Source organism: Lontra canadensis, unplaced genomic scaffold, assembly GCF_010015895.1.
Source record: "Lontra canadensis isolate GAN:19392208 unplaced genomic scaffold, GSC_riverotter_1.0 scaffold158, whole genome shotgun sequence".
NCBI classification, from domain to species: Eukaryota; Metazoa; Chordata; class Mammalia; order Carnivora; family Mustelidae; genus Lontra; species Lontra canadensis.
In genome coordinates this window covers 1,574,804-1,602,331 of record NW_022631152.1, presented here as the reverse complement: position 1 = coordinate 1,602,331, position 27,528 = coordinate 1,574,804, and the positions used below count along the sequence as shown (strand labels likewise).

Below are 27,528 nucleotides of genomic sequence, written 5' to 3'. Positions count from 1 at the left end.
TCCCTTTAAGGGACTCCTAGAAAAAGTCAGATTCACTGAAATTGTGTTTACTTAAAATAATAAATATTCTTGGAAAACAATTGATTGTCGTATGATATACAAAATTGTGGTTTGAATCTTCATCATTAAACAGTTGCATAGCAACAAAAGGATACAAATATTCTCCTCTACCTAAAGTTCAGAAATATAACTTTTGAATCAGCTTATTTATGTCACAAAAATATTTCTTAATTTATCTCCCACTAAAACTGGATATAGCCAATTCTTTGCGTTCACAGTAGCAATAAGTCCATGTTTATTGTTTGAAGATTCAGTGTTTGGGAAAATTACAACATATTTCCTAAACATATTTCCTTGATTTCTCATCCTAATTGCCTTTTTTTTTTTTTTTTTTTTTACAAAACTGAAACATCAATGTGCTTCTAATCCCTTTGCATTCTCCTCATTAAATATCATTTCCAGGAATCATTTTATATCCTGTAAGTCTCTTTAAAAATCTCTTTAGCTGTAAAATCAAAAAAAGAAATGAGACTTTGAGACACTGCTCTTAGAATAAAGGAGTTATTTTTTTAACAAGAGAAAAAAAATAAAACATAACGTTTCTTCCTATATAGAACTTGAAACCGTAAGAATTCTCAACTTGGCAAAAGATGGCTGGCAGGCAAGTGGCATGAGCTGCACATTTGATGCCTCCCTCCTAACTAAGGCAAAAATGATTACGTTCCTTCTATTCACAAGTTTAAAAAAATTCAGCTCACGGTAACCTTTGAAATGAGAACTCAGTACCTGTTCTCTAAAAATACTGTGATAATTTATTTGCAAACTAGAATTCGTAGTCTTTGGATTCCAACCAATTCTATGAATAAATCGTCGTAACTTCTGGTGCTGGCCTAACATTTGTGAACATTTCCAGATCAGAAAAGAAAAGGTGAAAGAGAAGCTTGAACTAGATACTGGTGTCATAGAGTTTCCTACTTGCCCAGAGTTCTGTGAGGGTGAGAGCCCCTCTGCAGGAGGTTGTAGCACTGATGTGCTGGTCTCAGCCACACCTCTCCTCTTCAATGTTATGGGTCCAGGGAAGCCCCTGTGAGGCTGTCCCCATGAGCCCCTTTGTTCCTCTCCCATGGGTGCTGATCTAGACCAAGGAGCCATTTTCCTGACTGTGCTTCCTTTGGTTCCTCATTTCTAATGCAGCGGATGGAACTATCAACCAACAATCAATTCCGGCATCCACATCTAGCCCTCTTATGGTCTGACGCCCTGTATTATTTCAAGTGCTTGTGTAAACACACTGTGGAAAAGGTTAGTGTGGAAAAGGCCTTCGTGATCAGCAAAGGAAATTCACAAAGAGGCACACTCTGCACCTTCCCAAAGAAGCCCCACTGTGTAGAAGGCTTCGGGGGATCTAATACTTGTCTTATGGCTCGATTCCCTCTGGGATTTCAATTTTGGCCTAAAGTTTCCTCATTGATTCTGAATATCATTTCCATACACATATGCATAAAGTCTAAATTGAATGGACATAAATCCTGAACATATGTCTTGGAGATAAGACAGCAGGTAGACAAATGCTACGGTATATACATTTTGGGGAGAGACCAGTCATGGAGAACGAAGGCAAATACACAAAGCACCACTGACTTTCCTTATTGGTTTGATATTTAATCACAGAATTCTTTTCCTCTTCACTGGCTGGCAGTTTTTAGTACTTGAAACCAGATGTCCCAATCCCAATGCCATGTCATGTACCCCTGATGGAGGGTTAATCCCACAACGTTTTTGTTTGGTTTGGTTTGTTTTTTTTTCTGGCTGGTGTCTGCCCTGCTTGGTAAGACACACTTAAACTTCACAGAAGATACTTGTTCCAATGTCTGCTAAATGAGAACCTCACTGTAATAAAAACAAAAACAAAAACAAAAACAAAAACCTTTGAATTTAAATCTTTCCTACAGCTTTCTAGTTTTTCCTGGATACCACATTTACAAAAGTCGTGCATCTTACAGTTCTGCGGAAATCATAGATTCGGTGTGTCCATGAATATTGGAGTCTCCTAGCAAAGATGGTTGCTTTGAGTCTATTTTGTAGGGTTTTTGGGATTTGTTGCCAAAAACGGTGATACCCATTCCACCGGGATGATTTGGAATGGACATGTGCGGTAGTAAGGGAATGTTGGCTTCCTGGTTGGATCCCGAAGAGGGCAAGCTGGTCACATGACCGGTGCTCGTGGACCCACTGGCGCTGCTCGGGGACCGACTCTTGGGAGGCGGGCAATGCTGAATCACTCTGGGAGGACCTGCCGGCTGATAGTGGGGGGCTGGAAACGCCGCATATCCAGGAGGTATTGGGTATCCATTGATGGGGATGAATCGCTGGTTCTGAGGTATCGGTGGGCCAATGAAACCAGCAATCTGGCCCTGTGGCGTGATACCCTGGCTCGGGAACATGTAATTGGGGTATCTGGGGTTACTGAGATTACTCACTGGGCTGGCGCTAAGGGAGGTGGTCTGCGTGGTGGCATTTCCCCCCGAAGGGGTCGTAGAGCTGGTGTGACTGGACAGTCCCTCCCAGGAGCGCAGCCGGACGTGAATATCTTTAAATCTGGGTCTCCTGGAGGGAATCTCGTTCCAGCACTCCGTCATGAGACTGTACATTCTGGGCGGGCAGTCTTCGGAGCACGGCAACAGCTGTCGCTTCCTCACCATCTCGATCACTTCTTGGTTGCTGAATCCGTAGTAGGGCTGCAGTCCGAAACTGAAAATCTCCCACAAGACGACCCCAAAGGACCAGATATCTGAATCAGATGAGAATTTGCCATACATGATGGCTTCAGGGGGCATCCAGCGAATGGGCAGCAGAGACTTACTCTGCACCCTGTAGTAATCGGCAGAGTAGATCTCTCTGGAAAGCCCGAGGTCTGAAACCTTTACGTGAAGCTGCTCCCCGATTAAAATATTGCGAGCCGCAAGGTCCTTATGGACAAAGAAGTGACTAGACAGGTACTCCATGCCCGCAGCAATCTGGATTGCGATGTGCAGAAAATCTCCGTGATCCAGGCTGGATTTGACGGTCCCGTCTTCGTCGCTGCTACAGCCGACATCGGAATGCGGGGATCGCATGATGAGGAACTCGTGGAGATCCCCCTGATTCATGTACTCGAAAAGCATACACACCGGTTGCTCCTGAGTGACGGCGCCTAGAAGGCAGACGATATTGGGGTGCTGCAGTTCGGCCATCAGGGAGGCTTCCTGCTGAAACTCTGTCCACTGCTGGGGGTTGTTGTAGTCTTTCAAGGTCTTTATGGCGACCAGCTGAGCATGGTCCATGCCCGGGAGATAGAGATGGCCCTTATAGATCTTTCCAAAGGCACATTCACCCAGTTCTTCCATAAAACGCACAGCCGAGAGGGGTAGCTCTTTAGCCTTGCTCTGTATCAAAAGAAAGGAAAAGTGTGGGTTAAAACCTTGCTTAAGGCAAGATGTCTTGGCCTCCGAAGGAAGGGGTGGGGCATACAGAGAGAGGTTCTATAAACCAGACTGAAGAAAATTCCGCAGTTCTGGAAGTCTTTAAAATTGTTGGCCACAACTTGGAGGAGGTGACACAGGGGGCTTTCAATCACTCCCCTCTCCCCCCATCCACATCCCCTGCTCCAAAGCCGGTTTGCTGCTCAGAGCCTAGAGTCTTGCTGCTCGGGCTGTGGTCCCAAGACCAGCAGCATCGACATCACTCAGAGCTTACACCGGATGAGGGCTCTTGGGGGCCCACCTCCGACCTGCCGGATGAGGACGTGCATTTAACAAGACCCCAGTGACTTCAGTAAGCATTACAGTGTGAGAGGTGCTGCTGGAGAGCCTACAGCCTCAGTTCTCAGCCCAGCACACAGAGCGTGTGTGATCTGGTCCTAACCCGCCTACCCTGGCTACTTCTCTGTATGTTAGCATCGCTTTACGGAAATAGGTCTCCTCAGTGTCCAGCCCTAAACACCATGGCCATTCTTGCCTAACGACTGTTCCTGCAATGTTTTTCTTATTTTTAGGGTATTTATTGTGCAAAAAGCCAGAGAAACCCAACTGAAAGGCTGTCCTCCCGCGGTGCTCACGGTAGAGGCAGGAGGTTTGGAATGTGCTCCCCAATGCTTCTCAAATCCTGTTCCCTCTGAAACTCTCCCTGACCGCTAAGATCTTTGCCTTCTCTGGAGTCCTTCTGCTTCACTGTCTGACTGCCACCACGCTCAAGAGGCGGTGTGAGCATCCATTCTTTTGGAAGTGGAAGAATGAAAACTGCGGAAGTAAAATGCCTGCTACTTCTCAGGTTTGCCACCAGAGATGCAAGATTCTAAGTACTTTGAGAAAGAGTGACTTCTAAAAATATTATATTTCAGATTTTCAGCACTAACATATATACAGTTCATTTACTTTTAATAAATGGGCAATTGATATTTTATTGAATGGGGAATTAAGAATATAAACTGTATATTTTGTCTTAAATTGGCTTTTTCTTGGCCTTTATTTTAATGACTTAAGGTATGAGTTATATTTTGGGAGATACTTCCTAGACATTTGGGAAGTTTGGGTGCTATATGAAGAAAAACATTTAAGGATGTATCATACTTCAGATATAAATATCTTCTTTTCTCGAATGTAATTTATTTATTGGTTAAAAATACCTTTTCTGCTCTCAAGATGGTGACTGTTAATCTAAACGTAAACTATGCTGATTACATACAAAATATTTATTAGTCACTTTTAAAGCAGTAATATTTAACTGAATGAATGTTCATTTATACATCCTGATAATTATTTAAATTGATACTTAATCTCACTGTGGGAAAAAAATAAACCTTAATATTGAAACTAAAAAAAAAAAAAAACAGAAAAAAAAAAAAAGAGGGCTGGTCACATGTGTGGCCTCCCCAGTGAGACAATTTGAATCTGAATCCTGCTTTTGCCCCTTGCCAGCTGTGTAACTCTAGCTACAGTGTTCAACCACCTTGTGCCTCAATTCCCCATCTGTAAAATGGGATGATTATGATGGATAATTGTACTTATCTTGTAGGGTTCTTTGTGAACTTGCAATAAAGTAGTATTTGTAAAATACTCAGCATGATGGTTTGTACCTAGTAAGTGCTGTGTAACTTTTAGTTGTTACTTTGCTGTTGCCTTTCTTTTAATGAATATTTTGTCCTCTCAATCAGATTTCAATTTCTTGAACAGAGGCATTGCCCTTCATGCCAACTGATAACCCTACAGCTTCATAAGCGGCTTGTTTACTAATTGATGTTAAGACAGATGGGAAAACGTACCTAGCTCACAATGAAAATAAGTATTAAATTGTCACATTTCATCTCGGCAATAATTTTTGAAACTCACCTCAAATCTAGCCTGAATTCTAGACGAGGTTGTTAAGAAGCAAATCATAAAAGTAATGCATTTGACATAAAGTAATTTTTAAAATAATCCCTGCACTTTAAATTTTTTTTTTTTTTTTAAAGATTTTATTTATTTATTTGACAGAGAGATATCACAGTAGACAGAGGCAGGCAGAGAGAGAGAGAGAGGGAAGCAGGCTCCCTGCTGCGCAGAGAGCCCCATGCGGGACTCGATCCCAGAACCCTGAGATCATGACCTGAGCCGAAGGCAGCGGCTTAACCCACTGAGCCACCCAGGCGCCCTTTTTTTTTTTTTTTAAAGATTTTATTTACACTTTAAATTTTTTTAAGAAAAAGAATACTGCTCTGACTATTTCCAAGTAAAGCTGACAATGTTGTAAATACATATAGAATTCAGAATTCTCTGTACAGAGTTTAAGACAAGTTTAGAAGATTAAGTAAAATATTTCTCTAATCCAGACTCTATTAGTTTAAAATTCATGATGATTGGCTCTGTTCTGGGCTGATATTTTCCAGGACAAAATGCCCATTAAGTTAATAAGTGTAAATAAACATGCAGGAAAATACTTAAAAGGATAAACTAAAATTGACAATTTTGAAACAATTTTCCCATGCAAATAATATTTCCTATTAGAAATAGGTCTCATTTATTCGTAAAAGCAGATCTTAAGGGGTTGATATTTGGAAATGTCTTACAGGAAAGTTACTGCTGCTGAAAGTAATGGTAACACATTGCTTTTTAAACATTCAGTAAATTAAAATTTATTGATTCAGTCCTATTCATCATAGTCTTGTAGGAGCAAAAGAGTAGAAACAACCTAAATGGGGCACCTGGGTGGTTTAGTTGGTTGAGCGTCTGACTCTTGATTTCAGCTCAGGTCATAATCTCAGGGTCGAGATTGAGTCCTGTGTTGGGCTCTGTGCTGGTGAGTAGAGCCTGCTTAAGATTCTCTCCCTCTCTCCTTCTACACCCCTCTCCCCTCTGCTGCCTGTGCTTGTGCTCTCTAAAAAATAAAATAAAATAAAACTTCCTTTAAAATAAAAAAGAAACAGGGGTGCCCGGGTGGCTCAGTGGGTTAAAGCCTCTGCCTTCGGCTCAGGTCATGATCTCAGGGTCCTGGTATCGAGCCCCGCATCGGGCTTGGTATCGAGCCCCGCATCGGGCTCTCTGCTCAGCAGGGAGCCTGCTTCCTCCTCTCTCTCTGCCTGCTTCTCTGCCTACTTGTGATCTCTGTCCATCAAATAAATAAAAATCTTAAAAAAAAAAAAAGAAACAACATAAACATCTACCTAGAGGAGACTTGTTATGTTAATTATGGTAGAACTAAAAAAAGAGTATTAAAGAGGACGTTTTCTATGTACCGACATGGAAAGATCTCCAAAATCCTACTGCTAAGTCAAAAATAAAAAGCAAAAGAAAAGTTAATGCTGCATGCTGCTTTTCTGTGAAGGGGAAGTGAAAAAGAAGGAATATATTCATGTTTATTTGTGTATATATAAAGAAACTCTGAAAGGACACTCAGGAAACGGCAGTAGTTATGGGGGAGTACAGAGATGGGAACTAGGAGGAAGGAGACAGAGTTGGGAGAGTTTTCACTTCATGCTTTTTTGTACTTTAAACTTTTCTGAACCAAGAAAAAAATAAAAAAGTAAAAACATATGACCAATCTTTCTATCTGACTGAATATAGAAATTTCTTTTGCAATCACAGGTACATCCACTATTTTTCCTTTTGCTTACAGGGGTTGGATTCTTATGGAAGCTACGTTGTTCCTCAGGGAGAGCTGCGTGCAGGTGATGGGAAAGGAACCAACTGAACCAAACTTACTTTTTCTCTTGTGGCACTCAGATGATTTTTATTTTGGGGAAAGACTAATCCAAGGTGAATTTCTCCTGCATGATGTTAGGGTAGGGATTTCTATCACAACATTTCCTAATTTTATATATATATATGTATATATATATATATATACACACACACATATATAATTTTTTAAAGATTTTATTTATTTGAGAGAAAGAGAGCATGAGTGGAGGAGGAGTGGCAAAGGGAGAGGGGGAGGCAGACTCCTTGCTGAGCAGGGAGCCCGAAGTGGGGCTCGATCCCAGGATCCCGGGATCGTGACCTGAGCCAAAGGCAGACACTTAACCGACTGAGCCACCCAAACGTCCTTTTCCTAATGATTTAAAAGAATCCAATTTATGTGAGGGTCCTTTGAATGGGATAGTAGGTATTTACTTACCTTTCCACCTAAGCAGGATCCCCAGGCTTTGGTGAGAGAGAAACCTATGTGACTGAGTAATACAATTTTTTTTTTTTTTTTAGGGAAAATCAGAATTAGTAACTACACTCAAGGAATATTAGACTGAGGTAATGGGAAGTTAGGACTACTTTTTCCTGCCCCTGCTGAAAATAATACATAGCCAGCCAGTGCAGGATATTCAAACTATGTCATCTCTGGAGTCATACCAATCTGAATTTGCATCTCGGACCTGTTACATTCTATCAGTACTAGTTAAAACTTATATAACATTTACTACATGCTAGATGCTGTTCTAAGCACTTAACAAATATGACTCATTTAAGACAACAATCCTGTGAGGTAGGTCCCGTATCTTAGTTGGTTGACCTTGGGTGAGCTTTTTCACTTCTCTGAACCTCTATTTCCAAACCCTGAAACAATACAATACGCAGCTTCCACAGTGACACCAGGGATTAAATTCAACAATGTCGGAAAGTAGTTTCCACCTAGTAAGTGATCTTCACATCAATCTTATTATCCTTATTACGGAAGTAATCCCGGAAGTGGAGTAAATGAGAATGATTTAGAACTTTTTACAGCCTTAAGTATTTCTAGACAGTTTTGTATAATTCCCTTTACATTTTTTGGGGGAAAAAAAAAAAGCATCGAATTTCCTCCTACTAATCTTTCCCTGCTCTCTTGTAGTTGTTGGTTTAAAACAAAAATCTTGAAATCTTAAAAATCTTCAATCTCAAAATAGAGAATTTGTTTTGGATCCCGAAGTTGGGTCCAATTGGAGTGGCTGCTCCTCTAGGATTCTGGGAGATGAAGATGGGTGGAGAGAGTGCGAACCCATGTGGAAGAGTAGATGGTGGCAGATGGGACAAGGAAGCAAGCTGGCCAAACTTCTGGGGACTGGAAGAGAAGAGGGGTGGACAGGACCTTGGCACAGACCTGACACATGGCCCCTAGGGCTTCATGGCTAAAAAGACCAGCTGCATTCCCCTCCACTGGGGTAAGCAAATTAGTTCTCTTCTATTCGCCTTTGGAAAAAAGAACTCTCACTCTTACCATTTTACAGATGGAGAATAAGGCTTGAGAAGTATCAAGAATTTTTAGGAGAGCCAAAAAGAGCTGCACTTTGCTGCAAGGCCTTCTGCTTTGGGCCACACCGTTCTCTCTGAAACCAGTGAAGCGTGCTGGCCTGGCAAGGCCGGTTTGACACAGGAGTTCTCTGGAGGCTTAGCCCGGGGGTCTGACACCTTACGGGGCTGTGAGGCCAGCCTGCAGGCCTTCAGTGTGTGGTCACTCCTCAGAGTTATAACTGTTCTTTATCCCCTGTTCAGGCACAGGAGAAGACATTTTGACCCCAAGTGTGTCTTGTCAGATCCCAGCTGTACCAGGTGGGCCCTCCAGCACGTAGTCGCAGCTCAGCACAGCTAGTCATACCCAAATTTGGGGATTTTGCTTTGGAAAGAGCATGGAAGGCAATGACTAAGGCAGACTTCACAAAACCTTTCCTCTGAACACCTGTGCGGCAGCCAGCATAGAAGTACCCAGAAAAACAGCTCGGACCTTGGTTTCAGGGGAACAATTTACACAGTGATTTGCATTTTTAAAATGCTCCAGTTACTCGATACAAATGTGTCTTAACTACAGACTTATTTTCAAATTTTACATAAATCCTGAACTAGTTAAAAAATCATAAAACCCCTGCAAGCAGCAGTCAGTAGACTGTCCAGTGACGGCAGGAAATGAGCTGTATTGTTGAGGAACAGATGGTTTACATTATACAAACCCTTTAGGCTAAACTTGTTTAGGTCTGGCATATTGTAAATTATATTTTAGTAATGAAAGTGAAATGACCTCGGCTTGACCTCAAGTGGGGTTTGTCTGTTTGAACCAATGTAGTGGAAAACTATGAAAGAAAATGAAGTCATAAAGTTTTGGCAGTTCAATTTTGGCTCATTTCAAGTTAAGGGGTTATAAATCTGTTTAGTTTTTGTTTGACAAGTATTTGTCATACAGGGATGTACAAAATGTAAAGAAGTGTAAAATACACATGAGGCGTGGTGCCAAAGTAAACGAAGTACAAAGGAAAACTGGAATGAATAGGGTCCTGGGCTCCTATCTCTTTATCACTCCCTCCATTAGTTGAATGACAAGATGGGCTCCGTTTATGATATGCTGTAAGGCAATTAAGTACCTTAAAACCGAAACAGGCTTTCAGTTTAAATGTTAACATTTTTACTTCTCAAAGTAAACACACATCTGCCTCAGTGAGGTTTTAAAAATTATATAATTTGGGGGCAGGGAGAAAAATCACAGTTGATGTGGAAGTTGATACGTGATTCTAAACTCCAAATCTGCCTCTTCCCTTAGAAAGTTTTGAAGAGCAACTGTATTAGAGAACTCTTCACAGAAGGAAAATGAAGGGAGAACATTGTAGATGACGGTCACTTCGCTGTGAGTCAGATGTGGCTATTGTCGTCCTGTGTCTACGCTGCTGATGGAGGCCAGGCTGATGCTGGTGGCTTCCTTCACCTGAGAAACATTACTACATGGGGACATGGGATCCTTTTAGATCTATTACCTTTAGATATGAAAGCAAGGGACCATGAGTAGAGTTTTTTTTTTTTTTTTTTTAATTGTCATGAGGTAGGGGGCAGTTGGATAAGGAGGACAGACTCAATGACTTTATCTCCTTCCACCTTTGGGAAGTTACACCTTAGGTGAAAATCTATTTGAAATGATTCCTCTGGGTGACATAGCTCACAGCTAACCTGCCCTTTCCTGCTCACTTGACAGAAGGGACTGCTGTAGGAGAGGAGGTAAAGATATTGTGATGGCTCGCATTTGTGTGCAGCATGGATCCATGGATTTGTGACTTTTTGCTTCTAACCTGAACAGGGTATGAATGCCTACTTTTGAGCCCCACTTAAAACTGGGCACCACAAAAAAGTTGAGTGACATGAGGTGGAGGGGAACAGAGCCCAGGATGGTTCCCCCAGACAGGAAGGTGGCTCCAACAGCAGATGCTGAAGAAGAGCTAAAGTTCTATTCACACGACTGACTTAAACCATCCCCCATAGTCCCTCCCCTGTTCCTTTCCCAGGCCTTAACAGTCCAAGACTGCTGCCTTTTTCCAAATCTTATTTGCTATACACTTGCCAATTCTAGCTGGACTCAGGTGTCTTCAGGAGAAAAACATTAGAATCAGAGAATTAGAATCAGCCTCATTAGAATCAGAGCGGGATCTGGGGTAATAGGACATCACCAGGTTCTTTTTCTCTTGGAAACACAGTTCTCCCTGAGATTTGTATTCCTTGGGGACTTGCTTGCACTCTGATTCTCAAGTAACTAGCACAAGGCTAATTCAGAGCAGGCCCTGGTGCCCTCCCCCTCACGCCCACCCCCATCCCACAGATTGCTGGGACCCAATCCCAGAGTTTCTGATTCTGTAGGTCTGAGATCCTGCAGTTCTGACAAGTCAAGGTGATGGAGGTATTCCTGACCTGGAGGCTTTACTGTGAGAATCCCTGGAATGAATGAATATGGCTTTCTGGATCAGACAATTACAAGTGGTCCAGATCTCTGTTCCTTGAATGATGAATCACTACAATGCACCTGAAGGCCCTGGTTGAGCAATTTTGACCTATAGGAGCCAGAGAAAATAACACGTGGCTGCAGAAGATGCTTCAGAAATACCAGCTAACGTAAATATAAGAAGCATTGGCTGGTATTTACTGTGTTTCTAGGCTGCTGATGTCTTAGTGAGAGTCAAGGTTTTGAAATTAAATCACTCTATACATTGGGCTATGTCATCAGTTTATTCGATTTTCGTGGGTAGCCAACGGTGTGGGATCTTTTTAAAAATCCAGTTGTATCAGTCAGTCAATGGATACAGTATATACTATATACCAAAGAGCCTACATACGGAAGAGTATGTGAGGACCCACGCAAGAAACATGAGGAGTGAGGACACAGCTCCTACCCTAAATGTCTGTGCTCCTCATTTAATAATAGTTACCATGTACTGCAGCCTTTCCCTGTGCCAGACACTGAGACTGTAACAATGCCAATGATTTGTTTTGGATACGGTAAGTTATAAGTACTTGATATATAGTAACCCCTTTCATCCTTTCAGTAACCCCAGGAAATTGGTCACTATGCCTACAGGCCCCATTTTACAGATGGAAACTCTGAGAAACAGAGTGGTTAAGTGATCCCGTAGCTGGTAGGTCATTATGGCAGAATGCAGAGCCTGTCTTGCTCGTGACTACTCCACAAGCCCTTTGTTCTCTCAGCGCTGATTGCATCTACTCATTTAACCCCCATCCTAATCCCATGAGAATCATATTATGATGTTCCCATTTCATGGATCAGGAGATTGAGACACTCAAAGATCAAGTAGCTTGCCTAAAGAAGCCCACTGATTAAGAGGTGATGCCAAGATGCAAATCCAATATGCCTGACTCAAAAGCTGGAGTATTTTTCTGGGAATAATCAGCATTTTCATTTTGATCCTCGAAGGGCTCCATAATTTTAAAAGCATAAAACCCACAGGCATAAAAGTGGAATGTCGAGGTATAATTGCTTCCTGGTCTCTGATCTAGACCTTACTCTGGTTGATTCTCTGTTGTCCTCATTAGTTGACTGGGACAAATGAACACAGCAGCCTTTGCCTGTGTGGGGGCACAAGAGCCCTGGAGAGTAAAGATTTCTTAGTATCTGGACCTAGCTGTTGACAGGAATCTACTTGACTCCAAAGGCTATTTTCCATTCTTGTGACTTTTACTGGTTCTGAGGTAAACAGTGTTCAAATTGCGAAACAATTGGTTCCGCTCCTCAACGGAAATGATTATGTTTTAAAAACTTAAAGGCCAGAGCACTTTCATGTTGGGAGGTTATGGACATTTTCCAAAGACTACAGCCAAACTAAGTGCCTTCCAGCTTATGCCATCAAATTCTGGAGGGAGTTTCAACCAACAGTCTGCCACATTTGCCCAGAGTTCAGCTGCACTTCTCTGGAAGTGATTTCTCTTCGAAAGTAGTTCTTTTCTCTGTCATGTAACTTTCTGATGGTTTGTGTGAATGTTTGGTGGTGCCCAGGGTTCATTCTGTGGTGGTTACTTGATAATGTCCATGGGAGAGTTTCGATCCTGCCTGGAAATGGGCAGAACAGAGGCCAGTACTTCCAGTGTCAGCTTGAGCCACAAAGTGCTCAGAACTTGAGCTCGGGGATTCAGTCAGCCTCAAAGTTAGGCAGCAGGGTGCAGTGTGGAATCAATAGGGACACATGTGGGTTCTGGACTGGGCAGAACTGGGTTCAAGTTTTCTCTCAAATCAGGCTCAAATTAGCTCCTCCTTCAGAAGGTCGTAAGAGAGATCCCATTGAGATAATGCATGTGATAGACTTTAGCTTGTTTGTAATACTACCTATAATATAGCCACTTCTAATACTCATTCTCCCCAGAAGTCCAGTTTCTACAGACACAGACTGGAGTTGAGGCTCTGTACTGGACAGCCTCCCAGCCCGAACTCTCAGACCCTCTCCACCCTGAAGGATTTTACCCAAGGTGTCAACAGGGTGTGGGCAGGGGCATTTATGCAAACCGAGTAGGAATGTAATAACAGAGATGTCCAAAGAGCTACCTATATTATCTTTGCTGTACTGCTTCCCTTGCTTCTGTCCTCACCCTAGGTAACGTGGCCTCCAGGATCCTAGAGCTTCTTCACAGCCCACATTTTCCTGTGCATGGCACTTGGGAGTTGATTAAAATATTTGTGGTTGTTCATATCAGCACTGTATCAAAAATAATAGTAACTTCTAGCTATCGAGTACCTGTGAAGTACCAAATATGCTATCTCAAGGTGCCAAAAAGATCGGATGTGGGGGTGATCTGGCTGTGACTTCTGTCACCCCATTGATCTCCAGGGTTGATTCAGCTGATCTGGCTGCCTGGGGAGGTATCCCCTTCTTCCTTCCCTTGGCACTCCATGCACACCCCCCTCTCCTGAAAACCTCCAAATAAGAAAAAAAAAATCTCTAAGTACTATTTGTATCCTTGTTTTATAGGGGAGAAAACAAATGTTCAGCGAATTTGCTTAAGACCTCATGGCTGGTAATCAATGGAGCTGAGATCCGTTAATCATCTCTCTCTCTCCTTACAGTACTTGCCTTTTGGAGTGCATCAAACTACCTCCCAGAAATCGACCAAGAAAATGTGGCTGGAAAGGTAGTTAGGCCCAGAGAGTATGGATTCTTAGGAGCAGGGAGGAAGAATTTTCTAACTTGAGATTGGTCCTTCCAGATTGGGGAATGTATATCAAGTGGGAGCAAAAGCAATGCTAGTGGCATGAGAGAGAGAGAGAGAGAAGAGGGGGAGGGGGGAGAGAGGAAAAGAGGAATGGAAGGAACTAGTGAAGGAAACAGAGGTGATAGGAGGAAAGCCAAGAGAAAAAGTATTTCAAGATGGTGGTTCAGAATATCCAAGGCTCCGGGGAAATTAAGGAGGATAAAGACTTGGAAAAGGCCATTAGATTGAATTACATCACTGGGGATCCCCTAGAGGGCCCTGTCAATAGAATGATGAGCTCAGAAGTCTGGGGGGGTCAAAGGCTTTAAGAACTGAGTAGAAAAGCTATCAAGAACATTTTAGCACCAAGTGTGGTGACACTGGATAAGGCCAGGGGCTCAAAAGGGGCAGCCGGACCACAGCAGAGCTTTTTAGATGGAACCATGTTACTGGTGAAGGGGACAGGCCCAGAGAAGATAATCAAGTGTCAGTACATTCAGCAACTACTTTGTGTGGAAAGGACAAAGGGAGAGGAACTGCCTGGAAGTGAAGAAACAGAGAAGCTGGCAAGAGATGAGGGTACACTGAGAAATAAAATAGAGTCACCAGCTTCAGAACACGAGGCAAATCCTGCTTTCTGCCAAATGTTCCTTATACTACCCCGGAGGTGCCGAGTCTGACCCACAAGCCTATTTGGGCTTTGGCTGTGGCCCTCCCCAACCTCCAGCCCACTGTTCTTTGTCCCCCATCCTCAAACTCCTCCAACTCGTAACTTCTCAGTGTGCCTGTGTCCCATGTAGGTGAGTCACACAGGGAAGGACAAAAGCCCCCACCCCCTCTGCTGTGCTCAAGTGGGAGGCTCTGGCACTTTTCTCACTCCCCAGGAGAGTGCTCCACAGCCTTCTCTCCCCACAGACCCTGCCCAGTTTTTCAGACACATGACCATTGGGGAGTGGAGAGGGAGGGGCTAAGGAGAAGAATCCAGGAGAAGGGAAGTTAGAGTTTCCCAGGCTTCTTGGAGAAGGTTCATTTTCCACAGTACTCTTAAAATTAAAACACCCACTCAGATCATAAAATTTGTAATGCAATACAGAATAGTCCTACTTAGTTCACACATCGCTAGAATACTCATCAGGGGATTTTAAAGAGGGGAAAGAGAAGGTTATCTTATCCCACCGAATGGCTTGAAATCTCCTGCTGAACAAAATAAAAGGAAAACAAATGAACAGTACCTTACACGAACAGGGTCTACATCATTCTCTGGACAACTGAGAAATGAGAGACTCAGAGAGGCCAAGTGACTTCTCAGGGCCATGGCGGGTGGGAGTAGGAGCAGGAGGAACATCTCCATTTCCTGACTGTTCATGGCTCCACACTGTGGTGTCTCTCTGATCCACGGACTTCCTTTCCCCACAAATCAGCAGGAAACTCAAATCCCATGGAGGTCTTTTAGCCGCCTCACCCACTTCTCCTGGGACTCAGGCTGGGTCTCTCAACCAGTCTGACTGCTCTTGTGCCCTCTGAAAGGCTTCTAACCTCCCTGAGGAGCCTCTTCCTAATCCAAACAATGGGGGGGGATTTTAGCAGCTCAGCAAGTGGAAAGAGATAGAAAGAGTTTATACCCTCAAGGGCATGTTCATTTGGATCAATAAAAATTCTGGAGCCTCTAACTTTTGAATTGACCAGGGAAAAATAAGAGTAAGGCTCAGGCATACCAGTTTCCATACTTTATTCTTTTTTTAAAAATATTTTATTTATTTATTTATTTGAGATATATTTAAAATATATATAAAATATATATATTTTATTTATATATAAAATATATATATTAATATTTTATTTATTTATTTATTTATTTATTTTTAATATTTTATTTATTTATTTATTTGAGAGAGAGAGATCACAAGTAGGCAGAGAGACAAGCAGAGAGAGAGAAAGGGAAGCAGGCTCCCTGCTGAGCAGAGAGCCCGATGTGGGGTTCGATCCCAGGACCCTGAGACTATGACCCGAGCTGAAGGCAGAGGCTTAACCCACTGAGCCAGCCAGGCGCCCCTCCATACTTTATTCTTTAACATCCCGGCCCTCCAAATATCCTTCTGATTTTATGCTGGTAGGGTGTTTGTTTTCAGGACTTTTTTTTTCCCCCTTCTCTCTTTCTTATGTGTGTTCCTTCCTTAGCTTTTATAGGTACATGTAATATTTATGTGTCAGTGACCTTTCAAAGCACTTTTAGAGATTTAGCTGTTTACAGTTAGGAATTTTCTTTAAGGTCTACGAAGTCCTTTGTGCTTTTTCCAGGAAAGGCACTCAGTAAGAACCAAAACAAACAAGAGAATAACTCAAATTTGATTGGAGCCAAATCTCTTAAGAGAGTAAGAGAAAAAGAGTGAGCATTTGTTTTTGTTGTTTCTTTTGCCCTCCTCAACCCCGTCAAAGATACTCGAGCCGTTCCTACTTAACAGTGTGGTTCGGAATTACTTGAGAGCTGTTTAAGGCTAAATTCTAAGCCCTGTGGTGGAGAAATCTTGGCACTGGGAGATTTTGCAAGGGAAACCTCAGAAATGATGAAAACAATGTTTACTTCACTAAGTCTTTGGGAAAATTTGTCCCAGTATGTTTTATTATTTAAAAATTTTTTTAAAAAATTTATTTGACAGAGAGACAGAGAGAGCACCAGTAGGCAGAGCAGCAGACAGAGGGAGAAGGAGAATCCGGTTCCCCATGAAGCAGGGAGCCCGATGCGGGGCTCGATCCCAGGACCCTGAGATCATGACCTGAGCCAAAGGCAGACACTTAACGACTGAGCCAGCCACCCAGGTGCCCCTGTCCCAGTATATTTTACATTCTTCTCTACAACCATGTACGGTAGAGGACTATTATTGCTCTGGCCAAATTTTACATGCCTTTGGCAGAACTGGAGCTATACCATTTAGACATGTGACAGTTATACAAGCCTCTTAAGGATTTATCATAAGGCAGGGGGATGCCTATGGTCAGCGTTCAGCCCAAACTGACCAAATGGAATCATATTCAGTATTGCCTGCCCCCTTCCCACTCTCCCTTCCCAGCATGACTTGTCCTGTGAAAAAGTTTTCACGGGGTCAGGCAAGTGCAAGGACTTTCTTTAGTCACAAAAAATCCTGTGTTCACACCTCTTCCACTCTCTAGCTCTTTGATTTTGGACAATTACTTAATCTGTAGGAGTCTCAGTTACTCTGGTTTTATTGTAGCCATAATCACATCTGTATTCTAGAACAGCTGCGAGGATTAAATGAAACAATGGATACTAAAGCTCCTCGTACAGTTCTTGAAAATTTGTATCTCCCTCAACACACTTTAGCTTTCTCTGTTTATGCCACAAAGGTCTATGAGATCTTTCTTTGAAAGATTGCATAAGTCCAAAATGTCATGCCTCTTGGACACCATGCTTTGCAGAGCAAACCTCTGCTAATAATGGAACTGAGTTGCACATGGAGACTGACCTATGCAACTGACAGTTTTCCCAAATGAAAGAACTCTTCCCATGGTTCCTGCCGCAGCCCAGAGGAGTCCGCTCTCTGGGACAGTGGCCACAGCAAGATGACCGCTGTAAGCTGGCTGACCTGGGTCTCTCTCCTGTCCACAGTTCTGGCATTTCTAAAGTTTCTCAATGTTTAATAACAGAAATGACAGTTTCTCATAGGAAAACACCATCACACCAGAACTTTCAAGCCTGGGAAGTGTAAAAGGTCAACTGGGTGTGAGCTCCTGAATGTGCAGTATTAACCCTTCTCTTTTCTTCAAGTCTCTTGTGAGGATTAAATGTGATGTTCTCTAACATGCTATAATGGATGTACTCTGGCTAGCAGGCAGCTAGGATGTCACAAAAAAGGAACCTCCACCTCTACCTGTCCCTCCAGCCTACTGAGTGGACCTTGTAGTCTTCAGGATCTCTGGATTTGTTTGTTTGTTTGTTTGTTTTAAATGGTAAAAATTCACACTGAAGAGAACTGTGGTTTCACTTGAGACAGAATAATTAAAAAATGAATTTTTAACATTTAAGAAATCCGAAAATCTTACCAACAAATATGACTACAACAGAAAAAAAATATATGAGACTTTTTAAGTGAAACAAACAAACAAAAATCTAACCGCAAAGCAGACTAAAATCAAATGAGGACTATGAGTCAGTCCCAATAGGCAACTCTACTAATTATTTTGAAGGATTAGTTAATTTCAGTGTGAAGATATTTTTCTCTAAGATTTTATTAAAGAGATGCAGCTTCTTTATGAAGGTCAAATGAATAATACAGTCACTAGCCCACAGAGAAGATAAATATTTGTAGAATGAGTGAATGAATGGCCTATGGAGTTGGAATAAGAAGAAAAGACAGGCTTTTGGGATGTCTTCTAAATTATTTAAACGAAATCTCTTTGACGAGAGGCCTGAGGATTGAGGTTCTGGCTTTCTGGAGAGAAAGACTCTCTTGTATTTCAGCTTCAAGATGTGGTGTGTGTGCTCCATTTAAGGTAAGGACCAGTGACCCTGGGTTCATTGCCAAGACCTGGAGCAACCCACGTGTTGAAAGATGAGGAGGAAAAATGAAAAGGAAGTGGGCTAATTTAGCACAGAGATGAGAAGGCTAAGGTGGGCGATCATAAAACAGCATTCAAAAAGTATAGGAAGGACAACACTTCTCTTTAAAGATGCTTAAATCAAAGAGAAATGGATTTTGGTTAGGCATTAAACCTAACTGAGCTCCTAGGTTAGGACTTAGGTTTTCTTGTTGTAGCAAAAAAGCACATCACATAAAACTTACCGTTCTTCAGTGTACCACCTATGCGTGCTATTGTGCAATAAAAAGGAGTTTTTGGACAGTGAACTGAGTCAACTATGTTTGTTTTCTTTTTTTTTCTCTGTTCATCTCTTTCATTTTGACTGGAAGAGTTCAGTCTTTCCATCTTTGAAATTGTGAAAATAGCTCAGACTTGGAATCTTTAGGAGAGATGATGTCTTAAAGATTCTTTCTAGTCCAGACTCCATGTTAAGGCAGTGATGGGGCTGGCCCAACATGGACGTGGACACACTGATGAAAGAATGTTCCAGCTGCCTTGGGTAAAGTTAGAGACAGACAAAATGATGCTGAAAATGAACTCTAGAGCATGTAAACTCTGAGTCTAAATCATTTGATTTCAAAGCTGGGGAGGGTGCTAAGTTCTGCTTTCACCCAAAGCTTACAGAATCTGTACAGCTCCGTTCTACTAATTTTACCTTGGGTTTATATGCATTCAGCATTGACATCTCCACGTTTTGACCTCTGACGTGCTTCGGTTGCCTCTGGACAGGCGGGGATGAGGTCTTCTGGTTATTGCGGCAGACACAAATGAAGAAGAAGAGCAGAGCAATGGCCAGAGGAATGGCAACACTTGGCACCAGTATGTACAAGATTTCCATTTTATTCTTCTCCTTGGAATCCTTTGAATCTGGGTACAGAAATAAAAAAGAGCAAAAGTCACACTAGTTCGAATAACATGTGTAACATTACATCGCATAGTTGAAAATGACCTCCTCTTCTGTGCGTACAAACTCACTGGAGAAAAAAGGAACCATTACTTATTACAATTTGTTTCTATCAAACCTTCAACATAATTTATTGAAGTTTGAAAGTTTAAAGTTCAAGTGTTTAAAAATTGCAGAGGAACACTGTGAAACCTTCGCATGTGTGTGGGTCCCCCTCTGATGTTGCCTCTCTTCAGCAGCAGACCTGCATTTCTCTGACACCTTCAAAGTTAAACGTCATGTGAATGGACTGTATACACCCAAGAGCATGCATGTGGACCACAGGGATCTTCTTCCTTTGGCTGCTAGCCCAGATCAACCACCACAACGAGCTCTTCTAGAAATCATGCCCTTGTCTTAGCAGGTTTGGATTTACAGGGCCAGTCCTGCATCTTCCAGAATCAATGTGACCCAGGAATCCTAGTCCCAGGGTCCATAAAGCCAGTGGCCTTAGAATATGGGGGACCTGACTTAGAATATGGGGGGACTGACCTTAGAATACGGGGGAACTGACTTCTTGATGAACTGTGTGACCTTGAACAAATCCTTCACCTCTCGGGGCCTCACTTCTTCTCATCTGCACAAAGGAAGTATCTACTTTGATGGTGTCTACAGTTCCCTCCAGTACAGCATCACAGAAGAACTTGACACTTTTTGAAACCCCAGAACCCTTCTTAAATGATTTCATATGAGCCCAGTAATTATGAGTGCTAACACTCTGAAGTATATTTTTGAAATCTTTTACATCTACTTTACCATTGCTTGGGAGAGAATATAATATGTATAGGACACGAGGCATACTTTTAAAAGATTGATTTGAATCTAACCTTCAGATACTTTGGGAATACAATAATAAACTCTTTGACTTACCAAACAAACACAAGAATGATGGGCCATAATTAAGAGGGGTTACATAATAAATGCCCTGATCCCCAATAACCTCATCAACTATCTTGCTTTAAGAAACTCCAAAGGGTGAAAATTCAGATTGACCCCAAATTTGGAGATGATTATTTATTCAACCTAGAATTAACCATGTATCCATTCACTCATCCTCTCACATGTTTAGTAAGTCAATAAAAGCTACTGCTGCTAAGCACTATTCTAGATACTGGGAATGTAAAATTAAATACAGTATATCCTTTGCCTTTCAGCAGCTCATGGTTGGGGAAAAAGAACAGAGAAAAGATAATTACAGTATGCTGTTGAAAATGCAACAAGGGAAGTAGGAGTAGAGTAGTCAAGAGACCCAGAAAGTCCCTCTAAATAGTGAGCTTCCTTAGTGCATATAAATGAGAATATACCAGGAGAAAAACGGAGAGCTTTTCCACTAAGGTCAGGAACACGGCAGGGATGTCCATTATCACCACTGCTGTTCAACATAGTACTAGAAGTCCTAGCCTCAGCAATCAGACAACAAAAAGAAATTAAAGGCATCCAAATCGACAAAGAAGAAATCAAACTATCACTCTTCGCAGATGATATGATACTATATGTGGAAAACCCAAGACTCCACTCCAAATCTGCTAGAACTTGTACAGAAATTCGGTAAAGTGTCAGGATATAAAATCAATGCACAGAAATCAGTTGCATTTCTTTACACCAACAACGAGAGAAGAAAGAGAAATTAAGGAGCCAATCCCATTTACAATTGTACCCCAAACCATAAGATACCTAGGAATAAACCTAACCAAAGAGGCAAAGAATCTGTACTCAGAAAACTATCAAGTACTCATGAAAGATATTGAGGAATACACAAAGAAATGGAAAAATGTTCTATGCTCATGGATCGGAAGAACAAATATTGTGAAAATGTCTATGCTTCCTAAAGCAATCTACATATTTAATGCAATCCCTATCAAAATACTATCCATTTTTTTCAAAGAAATGGAACAAATAATCCTAAACTTTATATAGAACCAGAAAAGACCTCAAATAGCCAAAGAAATATTGAAAAAGAAAGCCAAAGTTGGTGGCATCACAATTCCAGACCTCAAGCTCTATTACAAAGCTGTTATCATCAAGACAGTATGGTACTGGCACAAAAACAGATATATAGATCAATGGAACAGAATAGAGAACCCAGAAATAGACCCTCAACTCTATGGACAACTAATCTTCGACAAAGCAGGAAAGAATGTCCAATGGAAAAAAGCCTCTTCAACAAATGGTGTTGGGAAAATTGGACAGCCATATGCAGAAAAATGAAATTGGACCATTTTCTTACACCACATGTGAAAATAGACTCAAAATGGATGAAGGACCTCAATGTGAGAAAGGAATCCATCAAAATCCTTGAGGAGAACACAGGCAGCAATGTCTTTGACCTCAGCCGCAGCAATGTCTTCCTAGAAACATCACCAAAGGCAAAGGAAACAAGGGCAAAAATGAACTATTGGGACTTCATCAAGATCAAAAGCTTTTGCACAGCAAAGGAAACAGTTAACAAAACCAAAAGACAACTGACAGAATGGGAGAAGATATTTGCAAATGACATATCAGATAAAGGGCTATTATCCAAAATTTATAAAGAGCTTAGCAAACTCAACACCCAAAGAACAAATAATCCAATCAAGAAATGGGCAGAAGACATGAACGGACATTTCTGCAAAGAAGACATCCAGATGGCCAACAGACACATGAAAAAGTGCTCCATATCACTCAGCATCAGGGCAATACAAATCAAAACCACGATGAGATATCACCTCACACCAGTCAGAATGGCTAAAATTAACAAGTCAGGAAATGACAGATGCTGGTGAGGATACGGAGAAAGGGGAACCCTCCTACACTGTTGGTGGGAATGCAAGCTGGTGCAACCACTCTGGAAAACAGCATGGAGGTTCCTCAAAAAGATGAAAATAGAGCTACCCTATGACCCAGCAATTGCACTACTGGGTATTTACTCTAAAGATACAAACGTAGTGATCTGAAGGGGCACGTGCACCCAAATGTTTATAGCAACAATGTCCACAATAGCCAAACTATGGAAAGAACCTAGATGTCCATCAACAGATGAATGGATAAAGAAGATATTACACACACACACACACACACACACACACACACACACACAATAGAATACTATGCAGCCATCAAAAGAAATGAAATCTTGCCATTTGCGACGACATGGATGGAACTAGAGATTATTATGCTTAGCAAAATAAGTCAATTGGAGAAAGACAACTTTCATACGCTCTCCCTGATATGAGAAAGTGGAGATGCAATGTGGGGGGTTTGGGGGGTAGGAAAAGAATAAATGAAACAAGATGGGATCGGGAAGGAGACAAACCATAAGAGACTCTTAATCTCACAAAACAAACGGAGGGTTGCCAGGGGGAGGCGGGTAGGAAGAGGGTGGGGGGGTTATAGACATTGGGGAGGATGTGTGCTATGGTGAGTGCTGTGAAGTGTGTAAACCTGGCGATTCACAGACCTGTACCCCTGGGGCTAATAATACATTATATGTTTATTAAAAAAAATTAAAAAATTATTTTAAAAAAATGAGAATATACCATACAGAGTTTTTGCTTGTACACACCTGCTTTGGGAACTTGTCATTCAGTGAAATATAGTAACTAAATCACACCAGCTTCTCCCTACAAGCAGACTCGACACACAAAGTAGGAGGGGGAGCCAAGAGCTGGGTGTTGGGGCTGTGCCGTGGGTTAATCCTCAGAGACGGTTAATACTCAGAGGAGTAAAATCTGCTTATTGAATATAATAAAAATAACAGGTTTAATATTTACTGAGTGTCTTCTAGAACAAAATGATGTTAGCTATTATTATTAATATGGGCCAGGTACTGTTGGAAGTACTTTTCATTAACTCATTAATTTTATCCTCACAACCAACTCCATATGAGGCAGGCGCCATCCTTATGCCCATTTTTTACAGGTGAGGAAGCCAAGGGAACAGAGTGGTTATGTAACCTGCCCCAGGATATGCAGCTAGTAATTCAAAAGCTGGGACTCCTCCCCTGGTTTCACAAAGGTAGGGAGGATGAGGGAGGTCTGAGTGGCGGGGTAGGAAGCTTTGCCACACATGTCGCTTTTGCACTCCCTACAAGCACTTTATACAGTGGCAAGTGACACATATCCCAGGCATCTCTGGAGGCCATTCTGGTAGTTCTCATCCTAGGAACTATTCTTGGGTCCTTTTGTAGTGACTGTCTGCATGTCTATGGGTGGATGGACAGAGAGAAAGCGATCACATGGAAAAGTGCTTACCACAGTGCCTAACAGATTGATAGATCTTCTATACCAGGAATATAATAGATACAGAATAGATCGTCTGTGTATCGGAGATCTATCTCTGTCTATGTGGACTCTTGAGAGACGATAGAACAGATTAAAGGAACTATGCATCTTAGAGTCAGAAACTTCTGAAGACTGCCCTTGTCATCATCTGTGCAACCTTCAGTAGGCACTAAGCCTCTCTGAGCAAACCCATCTGTAAAATGAGAAGTGTAATACCTATTTCATAGGGTTGTTGTAAACCGTAAATGAAAGAACAAAGGAAGTTATCTCCTCTAGTACCTACTACAACTCAGTCACTTGATGTTTTAGCCCTTACCCTTAGAGTAGAAAAGGATTCAGAGATAAAAACTTTGGGCTAGGAATTCTAAATAACCTTAATCAAGAAACAACCTCTCTGACCTCCATCTCCTCATTTACCTAAGGGGAATAATTGCTCTACCAATCTTACTTGGTTTTTGTGAGAGATAGTGTTCATGACAAAACTTCAGAAAATTGAAAACTGCCACACAGTTGTTGGATTATTAACATTATAAAAACACTTCCCAATTTCTCAGTACCTTAGTGTGTGCGGGGCTGGGGGTGGTGGGGATTCCCTCTTGTTATTCTTGGATTTTCAGTGAAATCATTACGAGGGTAACGATTACAAAGGAATGAGGTTAATTTAGTACTCATGTAATGCTAGTCATTTTTCTGGCCCAGATTTTCAGCAACAAGAGAAAGTAGGGCTCTCACCTGTCTGGCAAACAAAGGAGTCTATTCTGTACTCATTCCGTATCAGATTATTCGCAGAATGCCTGCGATTGCAAGCGGGAGGTCTGGGACAAATCTCCCTGTGGGTCTGCATGAGAACAAACTTCCAGAAGCCGAATCCCTTAAACACAAGCAAACTTGGCTTGTTGTGATCACACAGAGCATATGCAAACGAGCCACACAATCTTCTCGCCAATGGAAATAATCAAGCAGAACGATACGCGGCCATGTTGGAAGTGACTGGAAACAAATTTCGGCCTCATGTCAACCTGATACATCACATGTACTTCCCCACACACCTCTCTCCACGTTCGGCCAGAAGGGAGTCAGTCTGGCTCAAGAAACTTCAAATAAAAACATTCCACAGAACAACTAATGTTACTCATGGAAAATTAGAAAACTAACATTTGCTCAACCTCTTTTTAACAGCCTTGAGTTTTTATTCACCACCTCAGCCAGGGACTTGGTGTCATCTCAGTTTCACATGTAGATGAAATAAGACTAAGAAAGAACAAAGAATTTGACAAAGCCAGAAAGGGGTGGAGTCTGGGTTGGAAAGCAAGACTGTCTGTCTTCAGTGTTTCTATGCTTTCAAAATTATATTGCTAATAAAAATTAAAATACTGTATGGAATTGTTCTTCATCATTCTCCTTAAGATTCCAACGCTCCCTTTAGTGAGGGCTCATAGCTGGTGGGGATCACACTATTAAACAGAATCACATTAGAACAATGGACCCTATTCTTACTAGTCACTTTAAAGGGTAATGGACACCCTCAGTGTATTACAATGCAAGCTGGCTGAAAATTAGAATGGTGAAGACTTTTAATACTTTGAAATAGTTGTTTAAAAGTTAAATGCACTTATTAGTTACATCAGGTTAAATACTTGGGATTTTTTAAACCAATGATTTAGTCTGGATCACATGATTAATTTCCTTTTAAAAATCAACAAGTTGGTATCACAGTTCGCATCTGACATTCCTATTTTATTTTTACAAAGATATTCAATACTTTGATTGGTAATTAAATGTAATAGAGAAAATACTTCTTTCTTATCCTGGGGCTTAAAACAAGGTAAACATGATTTCTTATTCAAGAGGTACTTTCATAAAGTGAAACATCATCTGGGTTATTACTTTTAAGTTAAAACAAAAAAATCCTTAGATCTTCAATATGGCAAAGGTGTGGGAGAAACCTTATAGATCATTAGAATTCCAAAAATAAACAAACACATTAAATTATAGTCTTATATGAAAAAAAAAACATAGAAAACAAATAGGAATTGCTATCATCTATTATTTGAAAACTACAAAGTAACAGGGTCTGTAGCAGATGGGAGACTGCACCAGTGATATTCAAACATATGCCCGGAAGACAAAGTAGAAAATGTGTTAACTAGGTCTTCAGTTGGTATGCTGGGTCCACCATTAGGTCTCTCAATTCAAAGAGGAAATACCAAGAAGATGATCTGTATTATGCATTCTCAAATTAATCCTTAGAAAGACTCTGATTGGCCATATATGGGGATTAAAAATTTTTTTCCTCAGCAAATTTTTTTTCAAGATTTTTATTTATTTGACAGACAGAGCAAGCAGCAAACAGAGCAGCAGAGGCAGAGGGAGAAGCAGGTTCTCTGCTGAGCAGGGAGCCCAATGCGAGGCTCGATCCCAAGACCCAGGGATTATGTCCTAAGCCAAGGCAGACACTTAACCGACTGAGCCACCCAGGTGTCCCTCTTCAGCAAACGTTTTAACCACAATAACCACAATGTTTTAACCACAATAAGTGCTCATTTGTGAGCACTTGAGAAAAATCTTAGTAACCAGAATCCACATGAGTTCACTAAAAGTTTCTATAAATTCTTAGGACCTCAGTTTTCTCTATAAAAGGAAAGAGTTGGGCTAATCTTTTCTCTTTTATTGAAAAAATAAGTTAAATTACAGTAAAAAAATTAATAACATTTACCATCTTAACCATTTTTAAGTGTACAGTTTAGTAGCACTAAGCATATGCAGATTTTCGTATAACAGATCTCCAAAACTTTTCCATCTTGCAAAACTTAAACTCTATACTCATTGGAAATAACTCCATTTCCCCCTCCCTCTAGCCCCTGAAAACAACTGGTCTACTTTTTGTTTCTATGACTTTGATTACTTTAGATACTTCATACAGTATTTGTCTTTAAATGATAGGCTTATTTCACTCAGTAAAATGTCCTCAAGTTTTATCTGTATTGTTGCATGTGTCACACTTCCTTTTTGAGGCTGAATAATATTCCTTTGTACATGTATACTACATTTTCTTTATGGATTCCCCCAACGATGAGCTTGCTTCCACTTCTCAGCTATTGTGAATAATGCCACGATGTACATGGGTATATATCCAGAAGTAGGATTGCTGGGTTCTATGTCTCACTGTGGTTTTGATTTGCATTTCTTTAATGCCTGATGATATTAAGCATCTTTTCATATACTGTTAGCCATTTGTATATCTTCTTTGGAGAAATGTCTGTTTAAGTCTTTTGCCCACTTTTTAATTGGGCTAATCTTTAAGTGCTAAAATTCAATAAGTTTTATAAAATCAAGTCTCTTTCATTTTGATAGGATTATTTTAGAGTGGTAGACCAAGCGCATTTAAACTTTTAGCAAGACATTTGATCAGGTGACCCTTGATATCCTTACGTACCAAAGATGGAGGGCTAGATAATAATATCATTAGATAGATTTATAATTTACCAATGTGCTGGTACCCTAATAGGGTTAATCAGCAAATCAACCTTAAATTGTAGAAAGCTAAGCTTGAGCAAACCTGCCTGTTTGACATTATCATCAACTGTTCAATAATGACATATTGATCAAACTTAAAATGACTCAAATCTAGGAAAGATATCTGACTATAGAAATAAAATTTTATTTTCTTTTATTTAAGATTTTATTTCTTTGACAGACAGAGAGACAGAGTGTACAAACAGAGGGAGAGGCAGACAGAGGGAGAGGGAGAGGCAGACTCCCCACCAAGCAGGGAGCCAAATGAGGGGCTTGATCCTAGGAC

At 41.2% G+C, this 27,528-nt stretch overlaps 1 protein-coding gene across 2 annotated transcripts in view; it reads right to left on the bottom strand.

The window, feature by feature from the left end:
- Positions 1–821: 821 nt before the first annotated feature.
- ROR1 (receptor tyrosine kinase like orphan receptor 1) overlaps positions 822–27,528 on the bottom strand; it is a 402,684-nt gene continuing 375,977 nt past the window's right edge. For both annotated transcript variants that reach the window (XM_032844866.1, XM_032844867.1), the window contains exons 8-9: positions 19,180–19,391; positions 822–3,425 (exon numbers count right to left, since the gene is read on the bottom strand). In XM_032844866.1, the coding sequence (XP_032700757.1) occupies positions 1,998–3,425; positions 19,180–19,391 (1,640 nt within the window). In that variant the 3' untranslated portion in view covers positions 822–1,997. The remainder of the gene's footprint in view (positions 3,426–19,179; positions 19,392–27,528) is intronic.